The sequence below is a fragment of the Dendroctonus ponderosae genome, unplaced genomic scaffold, assembly GCF_020466585.1.
Source record: "Dendroctonus ponderosae isolate FM_Combo_2020 unplaced genomic scaffold, Dpon_F_20191213v2 Dpon_F_20191213_61, whole genome shotgun sequence".
Classification (NCBI taxonomy): Eukaryota; Metazoa; Arthropoda; class Insecta; order Coleoptera; family Curculionidae; genus Dendroctonus; species Dendroctonus ponderosae.
The window spans coordinates 50,478-78,475 of NW_026018825.1; the positions used below are offsets into that span (position 1 = coordinate 50,478).

The following is a 27,998-nucleotide window of genomic DNA, read 5'->3' on the forward strand; positions in this document are numbered from 1 at the left end:
TTCACACCTTTTTATAAATAAAACATAAAATCTGTTCTAAAGCAGGCTGTTTGTTTGTACAAAATAACAGTTTGTATTGGAAAATGTCATGTGTGTTTGTAAAAACAAAATGTAATTTAACAATTTGCATTAGTACGGGATAGAACTTTAAGGGTATGTAAATAAAAAAATAATCTACGTAAATGATGTATTTTATATTTTTGATGATACACAGAACGGATCAGATATAGAAATATAGCTTAGGTACCTATTCTAAACGGGGGTTGTATGCTAAGTTCGATCTTGCCAAAACAGATTAATGTTTTAGAGAGTTTGTTAAATCGCACACTAATTTTTGGCAAATATCCCAAACTTTAATGCAATTGCTTAAAGGCCCATTCATCGACATGTGATTGTATTTATTTTATATTTGTTAGCGTAAACGTCTTACCTTTATATACATCTATATGATACATATAGATACAAGAGGATGTTTTCTGATATCCTGTAAAAAGCTGTTTTGGAAAGAGAGAGATTGAAAGAAACTTATTTTGTTCAATACACCAAAACAAGCAAATGTCCACCCACCACGGTTCTGGTTAACCAAAAACACTCAAATGTTGAACTTCGCTTTTAGTGTAAAATATGTAAATAATAACGTATAACAATAAGTAAAGTAGCAACAAGATTGCTTGTATCATAGTGTGCTTACTATCAGTTAGCAATTAGGAACATGTACAATATAAAAAAAGTTTTCAAAGACGAACTGGGATTTTTAATAAGAAGGCACCGCTGAAAGAAGACAGGTAATATAATCAATTATAAGTATTCTTTTTAGTCTTCCGTATGAGTTTGTACAACATTTCCGCGATTTAATAAAGGTGACACTTTATTTGAAAGGTTTTAGGCAAAAATTGAACGCAGACCCACAATATCAGTAGGTAAAATTTACACAAATATGTCTATAAAATATACTGTGATTGATATACAGTAATTAAACACACAAATCAAAATAAATTGCCATTATCTACGGAAATTTATATAGTGCGTTAGCAATAGCCATGCTATTACGTTACCATCATATAAACATTAACTACAGGGCCAGACATATTACTATAGAATACCTATTAATAGAAAACATGAAAACATTATTGCTTAAATTACAAAGTAACACAGAAGAAATTTCAAGTTTGAACTTCTAGCACTAAAATTATTATTTGAAATCCGGGTTCTACTACAAAGTTATTTACTAAGGGATCACTCTTTGATTCGCTTTAACATCACCTAGCCAATTCGTATTTAGTGAAAACAGGCAATAAATATTTATTGCTTTTTTAAAAGTTATTATGGGGACAACTGACTACTTAAGACGTTGATGGAACTACAATGACTCAGAAAAGTTTATAGAAAATACAAATATGGAGGTGTTAAAAAAACAAAGTCCAAAAATACACCAAGACTTTCGTTCGGAATAAACACCTTAGAAGTGAGATGCGTTTCATATAACGCATAACAATATTGTAATATTGACTTTTTTTAAATCCATTGTCCGTTATTTGGTATACTTTATATACTCTAACAGTATAAAACGTATTTTCATATCGAGACGTTCAAAACTACTTATCTCCTTCTTTGCCCTAGTAAACTACAATGTGAACAACTAAATAATACAAATTTAGGTAACTATTTGAATATATAATTACGGGGCAAGATTTACGTAGTAACAATTAAAGGAAAGTACTAAGATTAAAGACAAAAATATTTTTTCTTTGTGGCCTGGCTAGTTTTACTCGTTGTTATGCTTGATGAATATGTAAAGTGTTTAAAATTTAAAAACGATTTTCTATAAAATATTCACATTCTCCACACATTCAAGCTTTAAAGATCTTCAGTGTGCACACGCGCTGAAGATTTGTTCTTTAGCTAGATGAACATTTTGCCAAACAGAAACCTTTATATTACATAAGTGATGATGAATTTACCTTAATAAGGTACTTCATTTACATAAGCGTAAGAGTTTTAAATAATACATACATATCCAATGTTTCAAAACACCTTGACTTAATCAACTTAAAATAGAGTGATTGGTTCTTATAAATTCAAGTCCACATATGCTTTACCTTACAGTTTTAATTATCTGTAGAGTAAATGCGTAAAAACTAGTTTTCACTTGAATAAAGACAAGAGTTTTAGACGGGCCTACAGTTGTAACCACTTTTGACTTAATTTTAAAATGATGGATTAATGCGAATTTCGGCATATGCCTTTTGAAACGCTCAGTATACAAAAAAATATTCTTGTCTCGTAGTGCCTGCTTTTCAATGCTAGAATATATATTCTAATCGTTGAGGAAACTAAGATAAAGCTCGAATTATTTTTATCAACAGCGTTTTGTCGATAAGCTTAATATAAGTTGTAATCATATAAAAACATCTAACAACAAATAAGTGTAACAAATTAGGTACAAACATTAACGCGCATTAGTTTATATGCAGTGTGATTAGAGTCGTTTTTGTAATATAATTTTATAATTTGTTAATTACTTTTATTTCAGGAATGAACTTCGCCCAAAACATATTTTTATTAAAACAGCTTTAGCAGGTAGGTACCAACAATTTAACAATCAGATTTCCGAACTTAATAAAGTTTATATTACAAATTAACTGCGTTACTACGCCGCTGATTGCCGATTAAAAGAATTGTTCAAGACGAAAACAAAATATTGATGTTAAAAAGTTTAACACTGAAATGTTCAAGACAGTCACAAATAATAAACTTATTTGGACATTAACACTAAACAATCTGCGCATTCGAAGCTTATTTAGGTCAGTCAAATTTCTATCAAAACCATCTATATTTCACGCATCGTTCATAGCAGCATTTAACAATATTTGCTTTCCAAGCGATTCTTAGAGTTTAGTCTTCTTTGTTCCAAACACTTCTCTAAGAAAATGACTCTTCACCTAAAAAAAACAGTAAAAAATACTTTTCAGCAAAGTATTCAATATAGTGCGGCTTGATCAGTCAATGGAAATGGGTATAGTTAGAAATAGAAGTTATCTCAGACAAAAAATAAAGAAACTAAGGACCTAAGAAATAATTGCAAACCTGAAACGATGTTTAGGCATTAGACTCCTTTAGGTCTTGCAGCCTTGCTAGTTGGTGAGGTTCTAACTCATCTGGTATACTCGCTCTACCGCCTACTACTTGCTTTGGGGGGTCGGAATCAGCAGGCATTGGGGCTTGGCTTACGGAATTTTCTGCCGTGCTGGGCCCTGTTGTTTCGCCTTTAAAAAAATAAACAATACTTTGCTACAAGTTCATCAGACGCACCTACCATCACTCCCCGTACTGCTACTAATTACAAGCTGTCCAGACCCTGAATCTGCGGTTGGCTCAGGTTCTTCTACTTCTTCTACTTCTATATCACATTCTCTATTCAAAGCTACATCAATTTTTTTTTCGCTATCATCAGCTTCTTCAATTATCGCCTCTGGACTGTCCTCTATGGTGTCGATCCGCCTATCGTATGAACCTTAAGAATGGGAATTCAGGCTCAATGATATCTCTTTAGTAATTTCTCTTACATATAATTTGGACATGTCGCTCGTTGTCATCTTCAGTTTCAAAATCTTCCTCTGTTTCTTCTTCTATCACGTCATTCTGATGATTTACAATAACCACATCCTCCTCGGGAGGAGGAAACGGCTGTTCTGGCTCTTCCATCATGGGTGTCGCTGCTGTGATTACAATTTGAGCAACACCCAGGCTAAAGTCATCGCCACCTTTATCATTGGGTTGAGCAATTTCTTTTCCATTCTACATTAGACAAGCAAATTTTAATTACTTAAATGAAATTATCGTTTAAATGAATAACGATGTGGGATGATGTAGAGAACGTATTTATTAATCTATGACAAAAACTTAGTGGATCTGAGAAGAACATACCTCATCACTGATCTCGAGACTTGGAATTCCAATTGCTAAACGAAAGCAATAAAAGGAAATAAATAACATTAAACAGAGCCCATCGATGCAGATGTAATTAATGGGGGGTATTTTAGAATCAGATGGAAGATGTAAATTTGAAGCGTAATTTAAATATCAATATTTTTGATATTTTGGAATTTCGCATGGGTAACTCTATGTTGTGTAGGATTTTCAGTAGTTGCCGCTCTTTGCGCAAATGAGTTATACCTCATCGCGTCTCACTACGCCGCAGTTTGAGTTACGCTCAACATTTAGCCGATGCGTAAAGTTGTCAAAAACTGTAAATTTTCAAAAAAAAAATTGGGAAAAATATTCTCTGTCAGGGGAACTAGTTAGTTATTCCACGCCGATATGAATACATTGGCATTATAAAATGCACGATTCGGAATCGCTAATTTCAGGCTGAACCCAGCTGATGAGAGCTAATAGGCTCGAAACCGGTCCTGGGGGTGCCTGACGTTAGCGCAATTCGAAATCTGCACTTGTCTATTTCAAAAGCTCATGGCAGCTCTGCTGATGCCGAAAGTGTTTCTTGTTCAAAATTAATTCCGATATTAATTTTAGTTTTGGCGTTGTACATTAATCACTGCAGTCGAATGAAATTAAGACAAATAGTATAAATGACTCTAAATTTAAAATTAAATTAGTGAAAGATTGGCGTTTGGAAACGTATTTCGTTTAGTTATTGTTGCCTTTCGTTAAGTTGGAACGTGAAATTTGTCCCTGGAAAGATTACCGTGCGAGCCGGTACTTTCTACAAAAATATCAACAATAAAAAAAATGAAATCGAACTGCCAAGAAAAGCAATGAGTAAACGAAAGGCGAAAAAGCAAATTACTTTGTAGTTTTTTCTAAAAGTTGTATAAATATTCACTTTGCTACAGACAGTGGACGAAATTGGTTGATAGTTCTTTGGGTCGTGTGGATCGCGTTCTTAAATGGAAAATATGAAATCATTGAAAAGGCCACAATCCTACCTGCCAAGTGCAGGATTAAAATTTTCAAGTTCTGCAAAATCTGCAAGTGGATTTTGATTGTATGTACTGTGTTAAGTCCTTGGGGATCAGTGAGTAGATAATGGAGCATAGGGCGCCAGCTTGCAGAAATCCGTTCAGAATGATCTAATTTATAAATCTTTTAGCTTGAACTGCGTTTAGTTTTCCACCAACAACTGAATTTTTATGGATTCTTTACATCTATCTCTCTTTGCTTTACTGATTTCAAATAAGTTTCGCTTTGGATAGATTTCCTGCTGTACTAAACACATTTTTTCACTCTTTCCAGTTAGCACTACGCAGCTTTCGATATGCTCAAGCTTTCATAAGCAATTATTTCCCGTTGTTGCCATGTATATGTAGAACTTTTACTCGCAAGTTCATCAACTGACAACTGGATTTGGTATCGATTCAGCTATTGGTCCTTTCGCAGTTACTTTTGAAACTTTGGGCATATTATGGGCGGCTTTGTATTTTTACGTCAAGCTCATCTGCTTTTCGCTAAAGAACCGCTTTAGATATGGAAATTTGGGTTCCAGTATTCAATACAAGAATTTTTGAGTTTGAAGAAATTTTGACGACATTTAGAGCGCACTCTTCTTTACTGAACGCACAACTCTGAACTTGTAAATAATTTTTGTCTCTGAGTTTTTCGTTATTATTTATAGCGACTCACTGTGCCGCACTTTTAATTACGCTTAGCATTTAACCCAGGAGCGGATTAAAACTTCACGAAGCCCGTGGTTTCAATTTTAACACCTAACAAAAAAAGAGTCACCACATTTGACTGCAACGCAACTGCAGCGGTGAGTTATTGTGTTGGCGCACCGAGCCATTTCGGCATCACTGCGCCAACTCCTGAAGTCACTGAGTTACCCATGCCTATATGGAATGGGTGTATATTCAAGATTTTATGGAGTTTTAATTTTTTTTATAGAACTAACATTGGATGCTCAATGAAAGTATATAAACTAAATAAACCGAAAATAATTCTACATAACTTACTGGGAACTGCATTTGAATCGTCTTCAAATTGTGTATCATACTGATGGTGCTGCGTTCGAGTCAGTTCAATAGAAAATGAATTAAAATTCGCATCCGACTGCGGTGACTTTCTAATTATATCATTTTCTATCTCCGTTTCCTCGTTTAGAACTGGAGCCGGCTGTGATGGTTGTTCAACCTTTTAAAATAATACTTTGTAATATAAAATCCAGGAATCAAATTTTTTTTACAAAAAATTGTGCATGTAATTTAAGAGGCAAAAAATATAGACTTGCAAAATACAAAATTTTGTGAACGACTTACGGATGATGGGGGCTCGGGAAAGTCTTCAGCCGGCTCCTTCAGAAAATTCGGAATATCTGGAGGAGTGAAAACTGGAGGGGCGGATTGAGGAGGCGTTTCATCCCACTGGTTCGTCAGAGGTTCCCCAAATTCATCACATTCTTCTACTACGAGCGAAGGAAAGTTTCCTATTCTTCCTTTAAAAATATTTAAATTCCCAGCAATTAGTTCCCCATTGGGACAATTTCAGGCGCATACCTTCTAGCTCGCCTTGCCACCAACCATCATCAATACTATGAGCACATTTGCTTAGAACTTTAATGATTTGTCCTTCTTCAAATGTCAATTCTTCACCTCCTTCTCCATCGTAGTCGTATAAAGCTATGCAGTATGACGTTGGAGCATCGCTGCCACTCATAGTTTTCTGGATCGGCATGGAAATTACAGAAATCTAAAACAGCATACATATGTTTAAAATGCTGAATTCAAGTGCATTTTAGCAGCTACTTGTTCTGGAGATTGGGTAGTTTCAGTTTGAGGCTGATTTTCTTCCTCATTATCGATCGTGTAATCGACAGATGAAAACGAAATCTGAGCCTGTAGGCCAGGAGTAGTTGCAGACTGTTCTCGCTCAATATCTAAATAATTATGAGGCACATAGCCTTCCTCTCCTCGGTAGTTTCTAGCCCTCAGCCATCCATCACCATCTCCTTCACCCACAACTTCCAATTGTTCATTTTCAACGATTGTGAGTTCATCCGGGTTTTGTGCCTAAAAGAATCAGTTACTCCTTTAACTTCTTTACTTAAGCAGCATCCAAATGTAATTTCTTTAAAAACTGAACTTGCTTCCGCCCACTTACCGTATAAGAATAAAGGGCTGTACATCTTAAAAGCGGTCCACTAGGTGGTGGCGAACCCAATTGAAAATCTTCGGTTTTTCCCATTGCTTCTTCTTCAGCTCCCCAATCAACTTGTGTGGGATCGTCCCAACCGGCGGTTAGCTGCTCAATTCGTTGCCTCTCTTGTTCCAATACAGCTAAAAATCGAAAAATAATCAAGTATAAGATGCATTCAACAGTAAACGTTTAAAAGTGTGTTAAAGGGAAGGCAACATAAGTTGTCTTTTAAGCAGTATACGAACAAAAAGAAGACTATTGATTAACTTAAAAAAATGATACATGTATAAAAATAGTGCAACGATTTTCATTTCACAATACGTGATTTAAACGTGAATGTTGTAGGAAATCGTTGCCTACCCCACTCACCATCCACCTCTTGACTCTCAAGCTGCTCCTGCTGTAACTCTTCAGGCTCCTTCTCCTGTTTCACAGATTCTATTGGTGCCGTCACTTGTTCTCCCTCTGCAAAGTCGCTGTCGTAAAACGAATCCGAGCTGGGATGATCCTGCAATAGACAAAAAGTACATTTTAACCAATGGTCTAAAATGTAGACTTCTATTACCGAAAGTGAACTTGCAGATCTTTGTATATCCTGTACATTTAAGGACTCAGCTTCCTGCAGCCAGTCTTCAACATTCACTCCTCCTTCCCTCAGATATTCTATTCTAGCTTCAGCTTTCACTTTTGCTGTTTCCGCTCTTCGAATGCATTGCTTTGCTTCCTCAATTTTTGTTTCTAGATCAGGCCCATTGGGATCATTTGGATCAGTCTACAACAAATCTCCAGGTACTTGGCGTTAAACCCTACAAATAAAAGTTGGTCACCTTTTGTCCAGCTTCTCTCATTGCGTTGTATGTCTGCAGTTTTCTGATATTTTCTTTAATATTGTTATTTTCTCTTGCAATTTTAGTTGCCCAACGCCTTGCTTCCTTGCTCAAAGTTGCTGCCGCCGAATCGTGGTCTACAGTTATGTGATCCACTGGGTCCATGTCGCATGGCTGTAAAATAGAATTTGTAAACTCTGTACTTTGTATACACTGTAAAAGGAAAATTTATCTAATAGCAATTTGAAAAGAAAATATTCACCTCAAAGTCATACTGAATGTGTTGTTTCAATACAGGATAGTACAGATAACAGCATTGCAAGTTGTACTCTCTGGTCAGTTGTTTGGCTTGATCACGAATAGTCGAAAACGAATTTTCCATTGCTTTACATGTGAGGAGTTCAGTCCTACCTGGATAATAAGTTTGTTACTGGAATCTAATAATATAAGGTATTGAAGAAAAATTTGTTTACCCATTAAAGTTAAATATTCCGCCACCTTATCGTACACGCCGCTTTCCATTGCGTTCATACCAAGTTGCAAGTCAGTGACAAAATATCTGCAAAAGCCCAAAAATATGTTTTTCTGTTTTTGCGTTACAAAATTGATAATAAAAAGACCTTGTTTGATGGGCATTTGCTGCGGCCAGGCAAAGAAGATAATCGTTTCGGGCACCTGTAGATTTTTCTTCTAATTGGTCTCTTTTGCTGGAAAACTTTTGGCTATTCTTCTGAAGTGAAGTAATGGACTGGAAGAATGAACCTTTCTTTTTCTTCAACCTGAATTACAGATATGTATTAAAAACAGTTTTTTTCGAGAAAGGAAAATTGCGTCCCAAACACACTTCTGGCCAATTCTAGCCAATAACCAATGAGGATAATTCTTTTGCATAAAACGCGCACCTGGGTGGTGATTATCTGACTCGACTAACTATTGGTTTTAACCTGCCATTTTGCAGTTAATATTCCAGATTGAGAATACGGTTTGAAACTCAACCGGTAGCTGCTTTTATGAAAATAACATCGACCAAATCGGCAAAAGTTAAGAGCGCAACAGTTTTAATTGGAAAACATCGCTTCATATCCCCTGGAAAGTTTTAATGCCTGCAGGTTTCATCTGCTGAAACTAGACTATTTTTAAAGTATTTATTTGAATCGAAGCTAAACATAAATTCGTTGCTTTATATTCCAACACGAAATGAATATCAATATTCAAACTTACTACAATCGACTGAAAGCTACTTTTTTTATATAACTTTAAAATCGACGACGAGAATAACATTTCAAACGAACCGAATGCATTTATTCGGAAGTAGATAAAGTTTGCAACGAAACTTTCTTTATTCTGTCTCGAATTCTATAAAATCTAACTTCGAGTGCAGTTTACTGAATTTCTTGGCATTCGCTTTTAAACTTTTCTGAATCTTTAAAAACCCGTTGTCAAGTCAAGACTGAAATAAACTTGTCTTCGAAATACATTATTTAATGTTACCTAAATTCACCTGAAAACAAAAATTAATTTATTTAATAAAATGTTTGATAATGTTTAAAGAAAAATATTCCAAATGTGACTACGCAATAAAATTAGTTTATTTTTTAACGTTTATAGCACTATTAAACAATGAAGGCATTTTTAGTAGGTATATAGTTTCATCACTTGCAACACTTTCAGACAATTTGTTTGAATTCAATTTTTAAAAAACAACTTACTTTTCCTCGATATCTCTAGCTTTATCCCGGACGTCGTGAGCCGTGTGCTCTTCATCAAAGTAAAGTTTCTTAGTTTTGTCCACGTCCTGAACGCAAGCTTGAAGCTCTTTATGAACCAATGATAAGTGATCCACTACCTAAAAGTATCGAAATTGAAAAAAACTCTATTAAAACATTAAAATAAATATTTAGAGCTATTTATTAAATATTGTTCCCAAAGATGATTTTACGGGATAATTTGGGACTTGATTTGTTAGAGGGACTCGAGCTTACTTCTGAAGATGTAGGGGTTTGTGCTTGCAAAACGTCTAGATAATATTCTATTAAACTTATCATTTTCCAGCAATGACCTCGAAAGCTATTACTTCTTAATATTGATAGAAAGTCTCATGTTTTATGTAGATGAGAACGTTACTAAGCTATTAAAGGGAATAGCAGGTGATAAATGACTTTTAGTCAGATTATTATCTATACACATTGTTCCGAGTCAAGAAAACGCCAAACCGAGGAGTAGCGCTTGCAAATTGAACAATGAGTTAGAATTATGAATAATGAATAGTTGCTTTGAAAAGCGCGAGCTTTCGAGAAGTAGCGAGTGTATGGAACATTGACATTTTCTACCCTTAACTTCCATTCATTGTTGAACACGTTTTGTTCTTAGTATTAACGTGTTTTGTTACCTTTTTCGCCATTTGAACTTTGTGGGATCGAAGGACCTTGGCGTCATCGGCGATCTGTTGCTGAAATACTTCTACCGCGGCTAGCCGAGCTCTGGCTAACTTTTCATTCTCTTCCAAAACAGTCCTCCATACACTCCACATATTCCTTAAACATTTTCACTTATGTTTGCTTGCCGATTATACAAATTTTTAATTTAATCGAATACTTTAACTCACTTCATTCAGTGCGCAAATACCCACTTACCATTTTTCCTCACCGCCTTCTAACTTTATGTCTGGAATATTGGGAATTTTCTTATTTAGGTAGGCAGATGATATTTTTAGTAGTGCCTAGAAGAACATAATAATTGATGAAGTAATACTAAGACGGCTAATGCCCAACTACCAGCTTTTTCCAAGAAATCGCAAATGTTTCAACCTTAACTAAATAATTTAGATATATTTTCAAATCTTGTGGGTGTGTGTGCAAATTAATGATTTTTCTCTAGCAACAATACTGAAACCGCCTTCTTATTGAACGAACCCTAGTTACATATTATTGACTTATTTCTATGTATAAATTGTAAGTTTTCAGTACCTTTTCTAGATAATTACATGTACAAGTAGAAAGTAAGATCGATATTTTTAAATTATTTATTTGCAGTAAAAAACAAGATTATTAGTCAACTTGCTGCCCAAGAAATAATAAAAAGGAAAACAGTTATTTTCTGGGAAAAGTGTAAGTGAAACATTAATACGCCTGAGAATCATCTGAAATAAAATTCCGCAAGAATCATGGTCTTACCTCAGAATAGGATTTCTCTATCGCTGACCTTTTAAGCGTAAATGTTCGAATATCTTCCAAAAGGTCACACTCGTGCTGGTTCTTCATGCACAGCTTGTTGATCTGCTCCGAGTGGAGGTTTTTTAAGAATTTCGCATAGTTCCCCTGGAAAATTGCCACATTTTAATAATCTTCTTCTTAAACTTTTAACTCTTAAAAGTTCAGATTAATGTTCAGCGCATTCGTTTTTCCCATTTTTGAAGAAATTATGAAATTCGGCATTGATTGACGGACGACATTAAAGCAAGAAAAAATGATTAATGGATGGATTAAAAGTTCTGTTTCTCTTTTCTTGTAACATTTTGGCAGTAATTTAGGCCCAGAATCCGCCAGAAATTGTTTTCAGAAGCCGAAATCCAGCTAAAATGTTGTTTAAGTTTTTCATTAATTCATGGCCATATGAAACTTGATTTTAGGTTTTAAAATATACGCAGAAAAGTTCCCTAACTGATCAGAAAATTGTATAAAAACTTCCTATTTTTGCTTGGTTTACATTCTGCAAACTTGTTTTCAGTTGTAAATTTTGTTTCATATTTTTAAACAAATTATGTTCTCATGATCAACTTAAAAAAATGTGTTGTAATAAATTTGGCAAGACTTTCATCAGTTTCAATAATGTAAATAATATTTCAAAAAAATGTAAAATATTCGAATCTGCTACAAAATGAGTGAAATTTCCTTAAAATCTCCTAACAGTATTGACCGTTAATAGTTTATTTCATCCTTTATTGCTCCTCAATATGTTTATTAACCGAAACATATTTTATTTATACCATTGAATGTCTGTTTAGTTCCATAGACATTTTATAAAGTCTACCGAAAATAGAATCGAAAATCATGCATCTTACATATAAAATAAAAGGTTTTGCGCTTCATTTAGAATACCTATATGAAAAACAGTAAAAATATATTATAGAACCACGTGATCCATATTTCTGAATAATCAATACAATAAAAAGTTTTTTTGGTAATAAGGGGAACATTTATATGTAAAAAATTGTCCTTATGTGTAAAACTTTCAAATACATTGAAATTGTACCTAGTTCCGTTTTCAACTTGTTAATTAAATGCTCACAAAACACTGTTGTTGGTATTTTGTATCTAATTTCTTAAACAAATTTTGAGCTTTATGCAAAAAGACTCTTTATGCAAACAATATCATTCAGTTATCGAACTGAATGATATTTTTTTTATTGAAAAATATTTAAAGCAGGCTGTGAGGAAAATACCGATCCTTAACTTGTAGTACATATTTAATATAACAGAACGTAAGAAGCATAATGACTATAATGCTGAAAACTATTATGGTATAGTAAAAATACTATTCAAATTAACTGATTAACATAAATACATAAAATATTTGAGATTTTAGCGGCGCTAAAAGTTTCGTCAAGTTATTATTGGGATATCTTTGAAAATGTGGGTTTCAAAATTTGCAATCTTGTACGTGCCATGAGCCACTAATCAGGTATAAATCAACCTGAAGGTCAAATTAGATAATTAGTTTCTGTAAAAATTTATTAAGTCCGCATTATCCAACCTATCCGTTTCATAACGCTTTTTAGCTTAAAATTGAGTTACTGGGAAAGTCGTAAAAATTGTGGTTTTATAGACTTTGGCATACCTAAAGCAGATACAATCTCATGTCACATATAGGAAATTACGTTCTTCAATAAATAATTATTTACATCGTACTTGAAATTAAGTTGCTGAGATTAGTAGTTTTTTTACTTCACTGCAAAGCTTAAGTTAATGTCCGTGTATATTTAAAAGTGAACAATGGAGTATTTTTTCGTAAATTAGTTTAAATTAAATTAATTGCAGTTTTAAAATCGGTAAAATAGTGACAAGAAGTTTTTTGTCACAGTTTTACAGAATTTGTATATTATGACTAAAAAAATTGCACTTCAACCAAAGTCCGAACTAACTAATTTTGGTTTTTCAACTATTAAAAGTGCTTTTTATTATTATTAGTAGCATGAAGTCAAAATAACTAAACAGTGTGCTTATAATATTTTTATCAATTTAGTAAAGTACTTTCAATATATACGTTTTAAAACTCGTGACTCTTGAGTTTTAGCTCTCGGAAAGTCAAAAAGAGTTTTTTTCAATAAATATTTTTGAATTATTACATAATTGAAGCGGATTATTTTTCTTTTCATATAGGAAAATCTCCTTTTAGGAGGAAAGTACCGAGAACGTTTCCTGAACAAATTTTGATTTTCATAATTTTCATTTTTAAATCTCCTCAGGAATTTGTTCTTGAATTGAATACTAAAAATTTTGTAAAACTCTGTAAAACAACTGAAAAACAAATATGTGCTCTGATGAAAATTGGTGGAAAGTCAAATTGGGTGAGAGACGATTTATGGACGGCAAATTTTAAATTGAATAGAATTATATATTGAATAGCTCTAATATATTCTTATAGAAAATGCTAAATTTAGTCGAAGATTGCTGTCTGTTTTGCAAAACTATATGACTAGATGATAAAATATTGTTTTAATATTTGTCATAAGCCTTTGCATAAATACATGTGGCGTACAAGGCTTTTATCTTGAGTTAAGTAAATCCAAGTTTTCACAATAGTCTCCTTTTTGTAAAAATTAATTAATTTCTAATGAATTTTTATTTAAGAAATTGTAATTAGTTTCTTTTTGATTTATTAGAATCAAAGAAAATAAGTATCAGTAAGACTTTTATCTAGTTTATCATTTTCGATAAGCAGACCAGGCAATGTAATAAACGGTTGATGATTACTTACGAGAATAAATATTGTAACAATGCTTTAAAATTTTAACTTATTTTGATAAATTCCAATGTTCTGCAATAGTATCCAATTGTTTAAGTCATTGATTTTCGTTCTAGATATTGCAACTAATTTCTGCTTGAATTATTAAGATTGAAGAAAATTTCAGAAATTTTGAAAAGGTTAAAAAAACCTCAGCAGAAGAAAAGTGATAGGTTTGAATTGAAATGAGATATTACGTAAATGTCCACGAAAATTTCAACAACTTTAACCCAACTAGGGCAAATCGAGCACTTAAAAACGAAGTGCACGTTTTGAGAGAGTAGGTGAGCGGGCAGTGGAAAAGTTCTCTGTTTTCCGGCTGAGTGTTCAATCTGAGCTTTCAAACATTAGCCATTGGTTGATATTGTGTGCTTGACAAAGTGCAAAAGTGGAACGCAAATGAAAAGGCATGAGAGCAAAATCCCCACCTTCCTCGGAGGAGGCTGCATGTTGGCCTGGTGCAGCAATGAGCACAGCACCTGAAGAAGTTGGTTTCATGCACACTCAACCCAATCGCACAGCAGGAACCCGAACCGATACCACACCAGTCCGATGAACAGAACCTCTCACTGATCAGAACACAGTTTAGAACATGGTATCGATTGCCGCTTGCTGATATGGAGGCGGCAGATTTGGGGCGGCCAAGAGTCGGCGCGAACTTCCTGGGGCAGAAGGCTATCGACTTTTTCGGCACACTTTATGGGGTGGGATGTCTGCCCGCGACTCTGGATTTGGGGCAGTGCACACAGTGATACAGATTTGAGGGCAACATTCGACTCAAGCAAATATTGAGGAGTCTATAATGAACTTAAGCCACAAAAGACCTCTTTTCCGGCCCGCTGACTCTTAGCCGCTACTTATAGGGGTCACTCTAAGGTTTATCCCAAATCTTCCTCATTCTTAACGTAGTAATTTCCTTATTTCTTACTGATTGTAATGAGCAAAATTTCAAAATAATTATACTGGATACTAAGATATTAAATTACAAGTTCTCAACTAGAGATATTCAAAATGATTCATTAACTATGCGAAATTCAGAAACTGGAAATACTATGGTGACTATTGCTGGCCTTATAAGAAAGTTTATATTTTCGAAGATATAAGGTGTTAAAGCAAAAGTAGTAAGTTTATATTTTTTGTCATTATTCTGGCAATATTCGGATTAGAAACTTAGAAATTTCGATGGTTCTTTTATGACGAATTATACATGTTTCAATTGCTGCGCTACTCATTAATAACTTTTCAGCCTGTACGTGAGACAAAAAAATTAAAATTTAGCTAAAAATTCATCAATTTCACTTAAATTATAAGTAGTCTTATTTTATATCGGTTCATTTTTGAGAAAAAATAGTTCAACGAACACGCGGTTTCAATAATACGTAGAAATTTAAAGCGGCACAAATCAGTTTTATTTTTTTGTAGATTATGCCCAATAAACAAAATATGCTCTTTCCTCAATAGATGCAATTAAATAAATACTTTGTCTGTCAAATGACTAAATAATTTGTGTATTGTATGCACAATTATCTGTTGAAAAAAATTGAAAATGTCGCGTTCAAGTAAAATTTCAATAGTTTATCTTAACCGAAAACATCCAAACCACTTGCTAATAGAAAATATGTATAATCACTCCGAAAAGTAATAACAGCGCACAAAAAATGATTCCTATTGAGCTCCAAAAACAAGTTATGAGTTACTGAAAATCCAGTTATAAGTTCTCATCATTACGTACTCCAACCGCCATAACTCAGCCTGCGGTTTAGAAAATTCTAAAAAAAATCAGATTTGCTCGAATATTTGCATTTGAATTTACTCGTACTGAATACGATGCAAATAGAAACGGAACAGTCAAATTTACCTTCTTTGTGTACTTTGATCCTTGGAACTTTTGGGACAATTTTCGAGTTTTGTGGTATTCAATCATAATTCAGTTGAAATTCAGAGAACTTGCAGAAATTCGATGATTTAGTTAGACGTGTGATCTAAACTACATACATGAACAAATTTTGTCAAATGTCATCGTAAATCAGGTTCTTTTTCTGTCAATTTGACATTGACATTTAATTGACAGTTTTTCAGATCTTTCCAAAACTACTCAATATTGAGACACAATGATATAAAATATTGATGATTCTCTAGGAATAGTTTATTAGCACACATGGTAAAGTGTTTGTATATTTTTGTCATTTACCGGTTTTATTTGAAATACAAAGAACAGCTACTCAGCTTCTGAACTTTAGAGCCCAACTAAAATAAACATAAATATTTGAAAAGTCTTTCTTCAAAAATTCCTACTACAATACTCCTTTGGATTTCCACAAGCGAAGTGAAAAACTGAGTTGAACGGATAAATGTAATGTTCTAATGGGAGAATCTGATGTACCAGTAAGTTGGAAAGAAAAAAAGTTATATCAAAATCATAAATACATGTTTATATGGCTTGGCACGAGCGTTAAAGTACAATACAAACCAAATGCAAATGCAACAAATATATTAATCGATATATAATAAATATATTAATCAATACGATATGAATAGTACTCTACGACCTCTTCGAACCTATACAGGTATAATAAAAAACTTAAACATTGCGTACCACTTAGGCACAATTTAATTGTTTCTTAACATTAATTATTTTTAATTTTATTCTATTTTGTTCGTTATTTTATTAACTGGCTAAATTAGAAAGACAAATTTCCACTTAATCAGCTTACATTTATAATATTAAAATGCAAATCAATTTTGAAGAAAATATTAATAATCCAAAAAATGTTGAAATAAAATAAATTATTAAGTTGCCAACTAAGTGAAGACGGGCCTGTCGAATTTTCAGCCATCCTGCACAGTTGACCCAAGGCGCACATGTGACCATGCTTGTTGCCGCTAAGACTGATAATTCTGAGCCATAAAATATCGCATTTAAAGAATGTACAACTCGAACAGAGATTTTTAGGACCAGCTGCAAGGCAACCGATAATCCAAACGTTTTATGTACGTTCAAACCCTGTGAAACAAACACCTGTTTCACAAACCCTGTGAAACCACAATGTAGTACACGAAATTGCTGGAGAGTAATATTGAACTCAAATCACTCATTTCATGGTAATTCTCAAAGTTTATTTAGGCTACAATGCGAGCTATTAGTTGATACTCGTCCCTTTGCCGACAACAGTATCCCTTTGGCTATATTTTGACCATAATTGAAAGTTTTTTGATTAATTGGGGTATAGACTTGGCAACAAGGCTAGCAGCCGTCAATCACGATTATTCCCGGATGCCCGGATTGGCCCGGAAATGGCTAATTAGGGTTGTTGTCGTGAAGTAGCTTTAGCACTTTGTTTACTATTCTATCTATATTGTTAGTGTTATGTAAAGCTGGACTTCTATTAATTCGGGTAGTTCTTATTTTCAAAATTGCTTATTCGCAACGGTGCCTAAAATTCGGATAGTGAAAATTTGCAAGGGTGAGCAAGCAAGAGCGCAATATTTTTAGGTTAGTTTAGCTGATGGCCACATCAAGATCCAAAAATAAATGTTAGCAGCGTAGCTACTTTCTGATTGTCATGCATATTTAGTTAAATAATGCAAATTGTAAGGTAATTGTGCTTTAAATGTGCAATACAGCAATTCGCACAGATTTATCAATGTTAAGAGAAAAATTAAAATAAGTGGTTATTTTTGGACTTTTGATAACAAGCGAAATTATGGGTTCTGATGCATTTCGTAACAGTAACAAAACACGATAATTGGTTTCAGTACGCTGTAAAAACCAATTAGAATGAATATAGCTCGCGATTGCTTATTCAACAGTATTAATTAAATAATTCGACTCAATGCAATTTTTATTGGTTCATAATTAAGTACTTCCTGCAGACAAACAGTAATAGTTAATTCCCTTTATTAAGAACATTTGATTTTTTCAGGTAAGGTTCCACTACTTATAGAAACTACTTAAAATATATGTATGTATAGTACTTTGTTTACAATGTTTCATAGATTACAGCTAATCGAAAATTTCTAGTTTACAATTAAACATAATAATAATATGAACCTTCGACTTCAAATTATGTCGACAAATTCCAATGACCAAGCCAATACATGTTTCATGTTAATGCTGTTAATATTATTTACTTACAGATATAAGATTCCACGTCCCCATAAATCAACCCTGGAACATTTTTATCTACATACTTATAGCAATTGCAATACGTGAAATACTAAACATGAGATAGCCATCGACATTTCCACCATTGCATCTCACTAAACATGCAAATTATTAAAATATATCATGGAGCTTTCTGAACTAGTAATTTAAAAGCCTATTAAGCAATTCCTAATGATCTTAAATTCTAGTTTTGAACATTATACCTACGTCACATATTGTTTAAAATAGTATAACTAAGTTATCGATGATTAACAATTTATTCGGAAAGCCTAGTTTTTATACACTTATCCAACTATGTGCTGCGTAGCTGCTCTAAACCAAAGAATGTTCTAATGATGAATTTACAGGAATATTTAAAATTAAACGTAAAAGTTATTATGTCCAGCAGGCAAATAATTGGAAGAAATTATATTCCTAATTAGTTAAGTACTAAATGCTTAGTTATCCAAAATTGTTTTTTATTTTAATTTATTTTGCGTATTTTGATGCGAATATGTTTTATACCTATATAACATCTTGGACATTTTGGTTTTCGTTTTTTCTAATTAGTAATTTGGTAATTTGTTGAAAATTCATCTGAACAGCTAACGAAATGTTGAAGATAGGAAAATAAATTTATGTCTCTAAAATCCAAAGACAGAAACAGGTTGCTATCTGTTAGTGTTTCTGAGAAATTTAATTTCAAAATACCCATTTCAATAGCCACGGTCGATTATGGGTTAACAAATGATAGGAAATTTAATGCAGAATTCAGAAATAAAAAGAAAATGTGGGTGTGTTATTTAAAAACCCAATGTTGATGTATGTTGACCCAATGCTTATATGAGAAACCCTGTATGATGGGGAAATTTACGAGTATCTACCACCTTTCAGTGTTTTTGTATCAGCAGCTTTATATGTATCTTATTTATTATCGGTGTTTTTTTTGTAGTTTACTTATGTCATTTACTTTAGGTTTCAAAATTTAGATTAAATCGAATTATTTTTTGCCACCATTTCTATGAGTTGAATATTAAACAATTTCAATTCACTGTTAGAATTATTTGACAATTTTCGGAACAAGACAAGCAAAAAATAATCCTTAAGCTGAAAAATATAATAATAAGCAAATAAATTAATGAAATAATGACTACTGGAAATTTTAATTTCATGTTTTATAAGTTGTTTTTGTTTTTTTCACTCGCACCGGCTGCGTCGTAGAGAAAAATGGAAAAAGGACATTTTTCTTCTTTCCAAATTTAATGATGAATACGAAATTGATTTGCATTTTATGAACAAACAATTCCATACCAATAAATTCTTTAAAAGCATTAGGTTACGCTTAACACAAATGCCAGAATCAAAACGAAAACGTATTATTTACTTTTTATTAGAATGCATACTTACCTGAATGATTACAACATTTTATTCAGATAAATCCAGTTTTTTAAAATACATTTATGTTCTAACACCCTGAAAGAAGCCTAAAGCATTCTGCAAATAAGTTAACAAGCAAAGTCATATTATTTTCCGATTCACTTGTAGTCTCTAAAGCTTTGATCTAGAAACTGGACCATACTGTATACCACTATAGCGAAAAACCCCAATACTTTCAAACCGTATGTATTATCGAGAAGCAATAACTTGCTTAAGAAACAATATAATTAAGTAATGACTGATTAAAGTTAAAAATCTACAACCTCATTTCATATTGATATTGATGTTATCTGCTACAAAAAAGTCTGCTTTTGATAGGGTTTAGCCATTTTATTTTTACTAAGGTATTAAATAAATACATGGTGCACCAATGATATTGAACGTTTGTGATTGATTGTACTTTTTTGTTACAGGCAAAAATGGCAACAACTGAACAATTTTCACTAAGATGGAACAACTTTCACTACAATCTAAAGTCAGGATTTCATGGCCTTTTACAGCAGGCTGAGATGGTTGATGTCACTTTGGCCGTTGATGGTCACTTTTTACAAGCACACAAAGTTGTCCTTTCAATATGTAGTCCGTATTTCAAAGAAATGTTTATGAAAAATCCATGCAAGCATCCTATTGTGATATTAAAAGATGTTGGACATGATAACATGAAGTATATACTACAATTTATGTATATGGGAGAAGTCAGTATTCTAAAAGACAATTTGCCGTCGTTTTTGAGAACCGCCGAAGTGCTGCAAGTTAAGGGCTTGACGGGCGAGGATTCAGTAAGTCCATTGAAGAGCCATTCATGATATTTAGATGTTTAAAATGTACTGTTAATTTTCAGACTGAAGATTCGGGTTCACAAAAAGAGCAGAAAGCAAGCAGTGAAATTGACGATGTCAACGAAATGTACAATCAATTGATTGAAACAACTACGGATACCGATATTCCTCAATTATATTTACAAAAAACCCCGCCACCGCCTCAGACTTCCCCACTACCATTAAATTTTCCTAAGAGGCATGCCAAGTCTATCTCGCCAAATCGCTCCAAACGATCAAAATGTTCAGAGTCGTATTCTAGCGAATATAGTGCCTCAAAGCCAGTAACAAATGTCGATTGTGATACACCTAAATCTAACACTGAATACAAGAGCTGTGATCTAACTACGACTCAAAGAGACATAAAACCAGTCATTGACGACAGCGAAGAAGCCAAAGATTATTCCAAAAACAGTGCGAATATATGGAAAGGAAATTTATTGTATGCATCTGGTGCAGCACAGGAAGCTGGTGCGTCAAATTGCTCAGATCAAAACACTGCAGATCAAGGTAAGTGAAAAATCCAGATATTTTAAGGGTGGTCTAGATAGTTTCATTAAAAGTTATATCGACATGTTCATCACAACTTCAAATGTCTTTTTTCATTTTACTCAAATCAGATAATTATTGTATTACATCTGGACCATCTTGTTAAATTAAATATCCTGTTTCTGACCGCATTTATTTATTGTGTATTTTGTTTAACCTATTGAATGCATGGCTGTTTATTGTTAATTTACTTGTACTACAATGTATTCATCAGATTTGTTAGTATTTTGCAGTAATTTTACTAAATGACTAGTTTGATGACTAACAATAACCTATACAGGCAGATAATTTAAAGGATTTCATTGGCTACATTTATTTACACTCACTCACGGCTCATAAATTCAATTAAACACAACAGAAACTGCTAATCGGGATCAATCAGGTGTTGATCAAAAGTTAGCGCATCAACATTTTTTAAATTTTTAAACTGCCTTTGGCTAGTTATTTGTTTAATATGATTCGAAACTGTATTCAACCCTTTCAGTGTGAGGACTTAAGTATCTGTGAATAGGGCAATTTAGACTTGTTTATCTGCAGTTATTTCATGGTCCTTTTGAATTTCATACATAGGATTGTGCCGAAAGATAAAAGCTAATTTATATACCAAAATCAGTTAAATTTTGTAGACTCTTTTATTATATATTTCATACAAAAGCAATTTTCAGTCCTTAAATAGTAAATACACGATGACAGTATTATTCCAAATATGCATCCGATAACTGCCTGAGAAAATGTGCAGTTAGATATTGCGAGTGAGTAACATTTATAAAGGCTGGCTGAGAGTTACATATTATTTTTACTTATTATACAAACGGCTTCCGAAAATGTCCGTATATTTATTCATTCCCGAGATTTAGCCATTGCATGTTGAAATTTTATGCTATTCTATTTGGCTCTTTGTCGTATTTTATTATTTATTATGCTCCTCCAATTCAGCTTTAGGGCCGTGGAAATGATAGCTGATGCTATGTCAAATTTACTGTAATAACAAAATGCTTGATTTAATTTTTGTTATTCCATTGCGCTCCAAATACGTAATAAAAGCAATATCTCGGCCTGTAATTTGAAATGCGTTCTTAACTAATTGATTTTTAAAATTTCGCTAATGTTTGCTTTCTGATATTATATTTATTTTGCTTGTTCTATGTTCTAAAACGTTCCTCGCACAAGTTTATAATTTTTTATTTGCGCTTATTAATTTTGGTCAATAATGGTATCGTAAATGTGAGCAGTTTTTTTTGTTGATTTGCAACTCGATCCTTGTTGAATTTGTTTTTGCATGGTAAGTAGCGTTTTGTAGCACACTAATATTTTAATAACATGCTAACTGCAGTATTTTCAACTATTTGCAGCAAGTTGAAGACTAGGATAACCCAATTAATGGCATGTGAAATTTTTTATGCTGATTTGTTATTAAATCACGCCTATAAATGTGTAAGTAGAACCTCAATATATAAGACCAGGGTCGTATTATTTGAGTACCATATTTAACGACGTGCAATCCGTTCCCACATTGTATCGCAAATTTTAATAAACTTTTTAATTATCACATCTTGGTTTTTCTGTTAGATAGTTTTGGTAATTGATATTATTAGTAGAATTGCTGAAATTTCAGTGGGTTTTTTCACGCACTTGGTGGATATTAATCTCAGTTGTCTTAGTAGTGTAAGGGATGAAAAATTATATGAAATTAAAGTCAGACAAACAGAATATTGACTTCAACTTTTGAAGGACTTGATAAACCAACGTGGCGCTCATTTCGTCACGAATTATCGTTTTATTTTAAGAAACTATCATTATTTTATAGGTACCAGCAAGGGAGAATCTCGAACAACCAACGCATTCAAACATGTATATCAATGTGAAAAATGCATGAAAAAGTTTACGAGGCGAGATCATCTTCGAACTCATGAGAAAAACATACACGGATCGGATGCTGGGCCTTTTAAATGTTCGATTTGTGAGCAACTTTACAAGAATATGGAAAGTCTTCGAAAGCACATATCCAAATTTCATTTCACAAATATGAATGATTCGTCATATAAATTTGAAGTTAAAGCTTGATTTTTAATGAATTATTTGCTTTAACATCGTTGCACGTCGCCGTATTTTATGAATCTTTGGACTATGTTACTTTGAAGTGAAAGTAAGATACTAAATCTCTGTTAAAGTAAGATTACTTTAACAGATATTTAGACGATTTTCTACTATTTGACATTTAATGATGATAATTTAGTATTTTTTTCATTTGAGTATTCCTGATTAATGTGCGTATTAAGAAGCAAGATACTTTTCAGTTGAGTTAAAGTATCCAAAAATAAAATAAAATTACACATAATCAGACTTCACAAGAATTCAGCCTGTGTTATTTAGGCAAAACTGTTTTTTCACGAGCCATTTAGTGTCTTACTCTTTGCCTTAATACTAATTAGGTATTATTATGTACTCGAATTTAATATTTTTTATTATTATATTATATTTAAAGCGAAATAATTATTGTCTATTGATCTAGAACAATTTTAAGATCGTAAAATCAGCGCCAAATATAGTTAGCTAGAGTGTGCCATTTTTAATATCAAAACTAGTCAGTAATCTAAGCGTCCGGTTTGATACAAGTTTGTATTATTATATTTATCTTATTGCACAATTCAATTCCAATTTGCCGATTCGATCAGCAGCTTCAAAGCATTTTGGAAGAATCACATACACTTTTTTATTTTGTTATTTCTTGTTATATGAGACACTTACATCATGGTCTGGTCGTAGAATCAACTTATGATTTGATTTAATTTAGATTAAATAAAAATCGAAACATTAGATTAATAAGATTGTCTATTAATTTCAATACAATCAACTTATATGATACACATCATTATAGTGTTTTGATGCAAAAATATGTTAATGTTAATTATTTGTTTGAATTACTTTTAAGAACTGTTATTACTTTGTCATTATCAATAAAATTGTGAAACTGATGTGCCTTAATACAAAGATATAACAGTAATATTGGTGGTTTCTTTTTGAATCAGATTTAACGCATACATTCTTGGACAGTTTCGGCCATATTTATAAGATTTTACTTTATTTGATCAGCTATTTGCATTAATTTGTCTTGCTCCTCTTTCATCGATATTGTTATTTAAAGGAGAAACGTAATCGTTCATTATTATTCACTTCAATTATAAAATAAGGTAACAATGGTTTTATTGACAAATTGCCCGACAATGTAATGCTAACTTATTTCAGATTCTTTTCTATATGCGATTGATGCTAAGGAACACGTTTTTTGCCCGCATTGTTGCAGAAAATTTGTCAACCGGTACAACCTGAAGGTCCATATTAGGGATAAACATGAGTCGAACTCCACAGATCTGGACTGTCAAGTCTGTGGTAAAACTATGAGGAATCAGAGTTGTCTTCGAGTGCATTTATACCACCATCGTAAGCAACAAACTGAAGGTACTGGCATTGTTATGTAACAATATTTGCGCGGCTATTTAAACTCGTGTGCGTCCATTCAGGCAAAATAACGTATGGTATATTTATCTAAAATTTAACTGATAAAAAAATTACTTCAACTTAGAACCAATAATATATTAAAACGTATGTTTCTTGCTTCAACAGCCCCAGTTGTTGCAGTATTTATGACATGATATTTTAATAACTTTATACTCTGGTTATACTTTTAGTCTTTACAATATAAGATTTTACTTGTCTCTTTCTTAGTGCAGCTAAATTATATTCATGTATTTAATTTACAAATTTTACACTGACAAGGAACGTTTAGTGATATTTATGATATTGTAATTTGTAGTTTATTATTTCCTCAAAATTAGTGAATTTTAAGTTAACTTCTAAAAAGCAAAATTTTAATTTCAATTATTTTAAAACCAAAATGAGTATAATTGGTACTCAAGACGTACTCAGAATTTGGCTTATTGTTGTACATCTAAAATTCAATATTCACGTCTAGACAAAAAATCAATTTATTAACGACGTAATAAGGGACCAATATCTGTAACTTATTGACGCTTTTGACTATTTATTACAAGTAAACCTAAAAAGAACTCAAATGTAAAAAACCGCTAGGAGAATTATAGTACATAATATGGTACCTTTATTTTATTTATTGTTTACTATTTTTGCCGATTTACATTGTTAGTGCATTTTAAAAAAGTTGTCTATATTTTTTATTAGGCTATTTCAGGTATTGATGATCCATAAAGGATCTGAAGATATTTGCTATAAAGGAACAAAAGCCATTAACTATCGTTGATATTTTAATAAATAATTTTACTATGCGTAGGTAATCAATTTTGGTGGTTTTCCAAGGTATATAAGGCGATTCAGAAATATTGATTGAAAATGTAAAGGTGCACTTAATTGGTGAAAATATCAAGGATATTTTTATGAATATACACAGTTTAGGGTCTGAATAATTTGAGGAATTCTTATAAATTGCTTTGAGAAATGCGCTAAATATGTGTATTGCTTGAAGTTTCTTTGGATTTTGTTGGAAAATTCTTTTAAAAATCAATTATTTCTATACTTGTTTGCTTTGTATCATTTTCGAGCAAATAAAATGTTGAAGCAAAAATAACATAAAAATGACTGGTCTGAAAAATGGGAATTTACTATAGTAGTTCGAAAGGAAGCTTGGAAGAGATGGAGAATTAAAAATAAGTATATCAAGTTTCCCATTGACCCAAGAAATCTAGAATTACATGCCCGACCAATATTTACAAATTATCTTGTATAGGTGTTATAATCATTCAGGAGAATCTTGATATTGATAAAGAAATATCAAAAGATGATTCCTTGCTGATTTATACAGTGGTTCTTATTAATACTCAACCTAAAGCCTTGTTCTATAAAATAACCGCCAGAAATTAAACAAAAATATAGTTTATTTTGATTGCATGAAAATTGTCTCTTAGGCTGTAATTTGATTTAATACCAATTTAGAAGCAGCTTGGTGCAATGTCCATATACTAATTAAAAGCACCTCACATTGCAACGTATTTGAGATTAGAGCCTAAGTTTCTGATATTTTTTCTATACTCGAATAACGTGTAATTCAATGGTAAATAGCTAAACTGAATCTAGTGATTTAAAAACATTTATATTAATCGATTGGCTCAATTTTAGATAATAATTTATACTTTGTGGTTGTATATATTATGTTATAATATTTATTTCATTATTATTATGTTTATGTTATATTGCTCAGTTGTTATCGTTTATTATTGGGACTGTTTTATTAAAAATGTGTATTAAATTTACTTTTATTTTACCATTACCGATACGATACATTTCCAAAGAATAACTTGATAATTTTTTCTTTGATTTAATGTCCATTATTTATGTAGGGGGAATTTCATTTTCCATTCGGGTTAATTGGATGTTTCGATCTGTCTGACTCTCCGGATCCGCAAACTTGCCCTGCTTAAGTCTGGCTCTCAAATCTAAGCACCGGATGTCGGTCATAAGAGACTGATTTTTGTTATCAAGCTCCCTATCAATGAGCACTTGTTGGTCTTCCAGTGCATTATATGTAGTTTTCGCGCAATTGATTTTATCCAGCAGATCTTGTCTAGTTTGCCTCAATTGCAGGACTTCGTCTTTTAAGCCCTGTTCCGCCTCGTCTCTGGCTAATTCGAATCCCGGTCGATACGATCTAAAACATTATGCTGTAGCGTAGGAATCGTTTATATTCCCCATAAATGTTTCTACCGATTTTCCAGTCGAGTTTCCGCTAATTTGAGGGCATCGGTTTTCGCCTGTAGTGCGTTTTCTAATGTTGTAATTTCTTTCGCAACCTAAAATAACCACTTTAGTAATTAAGTACTCAAGAAGATTGTCGATTGAAAATGCCTTTTGCATTTCCTCTCGCATTTTTAGCTGTTGCCATTCAATTTCGTTTCGAGCTTTCTGCGTCTGGTAAATCCTTTTGCGCAGAATAAAATCCACGCGATCTCGCTGCGCTAGCATGTCGTTTTTAGATCGTTCTCTGACGACAAACAGTGCTTCGCGCAGGCGAAGAGTGTCGGCCAGTTCATCATCCGCTAGAAGTTTCACGTATCGACTGTGCTCCAGCCAGGATTCATATGGCAGGGAACTTGAAAATTAAACTCAGTATATGTCCTAATCAAGCAGGATTTAGTTAGTCTACTTACTTTTTTACAATACGCAGCGGGTCAGTTTTAAAGCTAATGTTCGCACAATTTTTATCCAGAGTCAGTTGGTCTTTATCAATTTCGATCGCCTCGTGTTTGTCGTTAATATCTAGATTAAGTTTGAACCGAACTTCGTTCAGCTTATTAACTTTTTCCCAGGCGGCTTGGCAGCGCTCAATCAGCATTTTCTTTACTCCCTCGACTACACATAATTCCTTCAATTCCATAAAGAGAATGGCTGCATTGAACTTGTATTGCTTTTATCTCTTACCTTTTTCAGTTCAGTATCTCCTTCATCGTAGGTCAACTCAGATCCCAGCCTATTGTCCCTCATGGATATACATTCGGAAATGACCCCAAGAGGTATTCCTAAAGAGTCAATTTCCTTTTCAGTTTCATACTTCTCGTCCTTCAAAAGCCCAACCTCCTTGTCGATTCTTTGAAGACAAGATTCTAAAACTTCCTAGAGGATTCCTTGGAGAAATCTCTTCGTATTAGAGCAGATAGCTTACCTTCCATCTATCCAATTCCGTAACCCGGTCAGCTAATCTGACATTGTTGTGGTAAGTATCCCATTCTGTTTTGATGTTGGTTTCATTTCTCAATTGTCTTGATTCGTGTCTTAAGTTGAACGCGTCCGTCTGGCGAGCATTATTGGTTTGCTGGATTTCCCACTGTTTTGCAAACCAATCCGAAAGCCCGATATGGGGCAATGGTTTTTCATAAGTTACCACAGACATAACGAATTAAACTAAAATTTGCCAAGTTTTAAGTGGCAATTGAATTTTGTAATAAAAAGGAAGAATTAAGTTAATACAGAGCGAAATAAGGTGATTGCCAGAGATTCAGGCACGCGACGTTTTGAGTGTAAACTATTGAATTGACAAAACTTTTA

At 32.9% G+C, this 27,998-nt stretch overlaps 3 protein-coding genes across 15 annotated transcripts; 1 reads left to right on the plus strand and 2 right to left on the minus strand.

Annotated features, from left to right (window-relative positions):
* Window positions 1–173: 173 nt before the first annotated feature.
* LOC125505012 (protein nervous wreck-like) lies at window positions 174–18,459 on the minus strand. Of its 8 annotated transcripts, none has more exons than XM_048667926.1 (21): window positions 15,838–16,038; window positions 11,150–11,293; window positions 10,610–10,695; window positions 10,366–10,510; window positions 9,686–9,822; window positions 8,597–8,755; window positions 8,450–8,535; window positions 8,239–8,387; window positions 7,977–8,150; window positions 7,715–7,921; window positions 7,510–7,657; window positions 7,114–7,289; window positions 6,759–7,022; window positions 6,510–6,702; window positions 6,273–6,448; window positions 5,970–6,147; window positions 3,928–3,962; window positions 3,567–3,798; window positions 3,317–3,514; window positions 3,088–3,266; window positions 174–2,942 (listed from the first exon to the last, which is right to left on the minus strand). In XM_048667926.1, the coding sequence occupies exons 1-20, from the start codon at window positions 15,901–15,903 to the stop codon at window positions 3,100–3,102; spliced, it is 3,120 nt and encodes a 1,039-aa protein (XP_048523883.1). In that variant the 5' UTR covers window positions 15,904–16,038; the 3' UTR covers window positions 174–2,942; window positions 3,088–3,099. The 8 variants fall into 8 exon arrangements, with proteins under 8 accessions (XP_048523883.1, XP_048523884.1, XP_048523880.1 ...); XM_048667927.1 differs by lacking the exon at window positions 15,838–16,038 and adding an exon at window positions 14,408–14,580; XM_048667923.1 differs by lacking the exon at window positions 15,838–16,038 and adding an exon at window positions 18,115–18,459 and having other exon boundaries at window positions 7,510–7,921.
* LOC125505015 (zinc finger and BTB domain-containing protein 41-like) lies at window positions 17,238–26,205 on the plus strand. Of its 6 annotated transcripts, XR_007281877.1 has the most exons (5): window positions 17,239–17,443; window positions 19,974–20,339; window positions 20,402–20,888; window positions 22,280–22,361; window positions 22,735–23,931. XR_007281877.1 is itself a non-coding variant. In XM_048667934.1 (4 exons), the coding sequence occupies exons 2-4, from the start codon at window positions 19,980–19,982 to the stop codon at window positions 24,404–24,406; spliced, it is 1,080 nt and encodes a 359-aa protein (XP_048523891.1). In that variant the 5' UTR covers window positions 17,238–17,443; window positions 19,974–19,979; the 3' UTR covers window positions 24,407–26,205. The 6 variants fall into 6 exon arrangements, 5 of the variants coding, with proteins under 5 accessions (XP_048523891.1, XP_048523888.1, XP_048523887.1 ...); XM_048667934.1 differs by lacking the exons at window positions 22,280–22,361; window positions 22,735–23,931 and adding an exon at window positions 24,174–26,205 and having other exon boundaries at window positions 17,238–17,443; XM_048667931.1 differs by lacking the exon at window positions 22,280–22,361 and having other exon boundaries at window positions 17,239–17,472.
* On the minus strand, window positions 26,201–27,995 carry LOC125505014 (tektin-2-like). Its single transcript, XM_048667929.1, has 6 exons — window positions 27,616–27,995; window positions 27,375–27,566; window positions 27,104–27,318; window positions 26,802–27,045; window positions 26,661–26,746; window positions 26,201–26,604 (listed from the first exon to the last, which is right to left on the minus strand). Exons 1-6 carry the CDS (start codon window positions 27,841–27,843, stop codon window positions 26,289–26,291), a joined length of 1,281 nt encoding a protein of 426 aa, XP_048523886.1. The 5' UTR covers window positions 27,844–27,995; the 3' UTR covers window positions 26,201–26,288.
* Between the last annotated feature and the right edge of the window lie 3 nt (window positions 27,996–27,998).

What these genes read in the sequence shown, in the direction of transcription:
- LOC125505012 (XM_048667921.1), bottom strand. Translation starts at nt 15,903, where the DNA reads ATGATTGAATACCACAAAACTCGAAAATTGTCCCAAAAGTTCCAAGGA. An exon ending in ACATTCAGTATGACTTTGAG is followed by an intron (nt 8,151 to 8,238) that starts GTGAATATTTTC and finishes TCTATTTTACAG; the next exon opens with CCATGCGACATGGACCCAGT. An exon ending in CAGCCCTTTATTCTTATACG is followed by an intron (nt 7,023 to 7,113) that starts GTAAGTGGGCGG and finishes TGATTCTTTTAG; the next exon opens with GCACAAAACCCGGATGAACT.
- LOC125505015 (XM_048667931.1), top strand. Translation starts at nt 19,980, where the DNA reads ATGGCAACAACTGAACAATTTTCACTAAGATGGAACAACTTTCACTAC. An exon ending in GCTTGACGGGCGAGGATTCA is followed by an intron (nt 20,340 to 20,401) that starts GTAAGTCCATTG and finishes GTTAATTTTCAG; the next exon opens with ACTGAAGATTCGGGTTCACA. An exon ending in TCAAAACACTGCAGATCAAG is followed by an intron (nt 20,889 to 22,734) that starts GTAAGTGAAAAA and finishes ATTATTTTATAG; the next exon opens with GTACCAGCAAGGGAGAATCT.
- LOC125505014 (XM_048667929.1), bottom strand. Translation starts at nt 27,843, where the DNA reads ATGTCTGTGGTAACTTATGAAAAACCATTGCCCCATATCGGGCTTTCG. An exon ending in TGCGAGAGGAAATGCAAAAG is followed by an intron (nt 26,747 to 26,801) that starts GCATTTTCAATC and finishes TGGTTATTTTAG; the next exon opens with GTTGCGAAAGAAATTACAAC. An exon ending in GAAACTCGACTGGAAAATCG is followed by an intron (nt 26,605 to 26,660) that starts GTAGAAACATTT and finishes ATAATGTTTTAG; the next exon opens with ATCGTATCGACCGGGATTCG.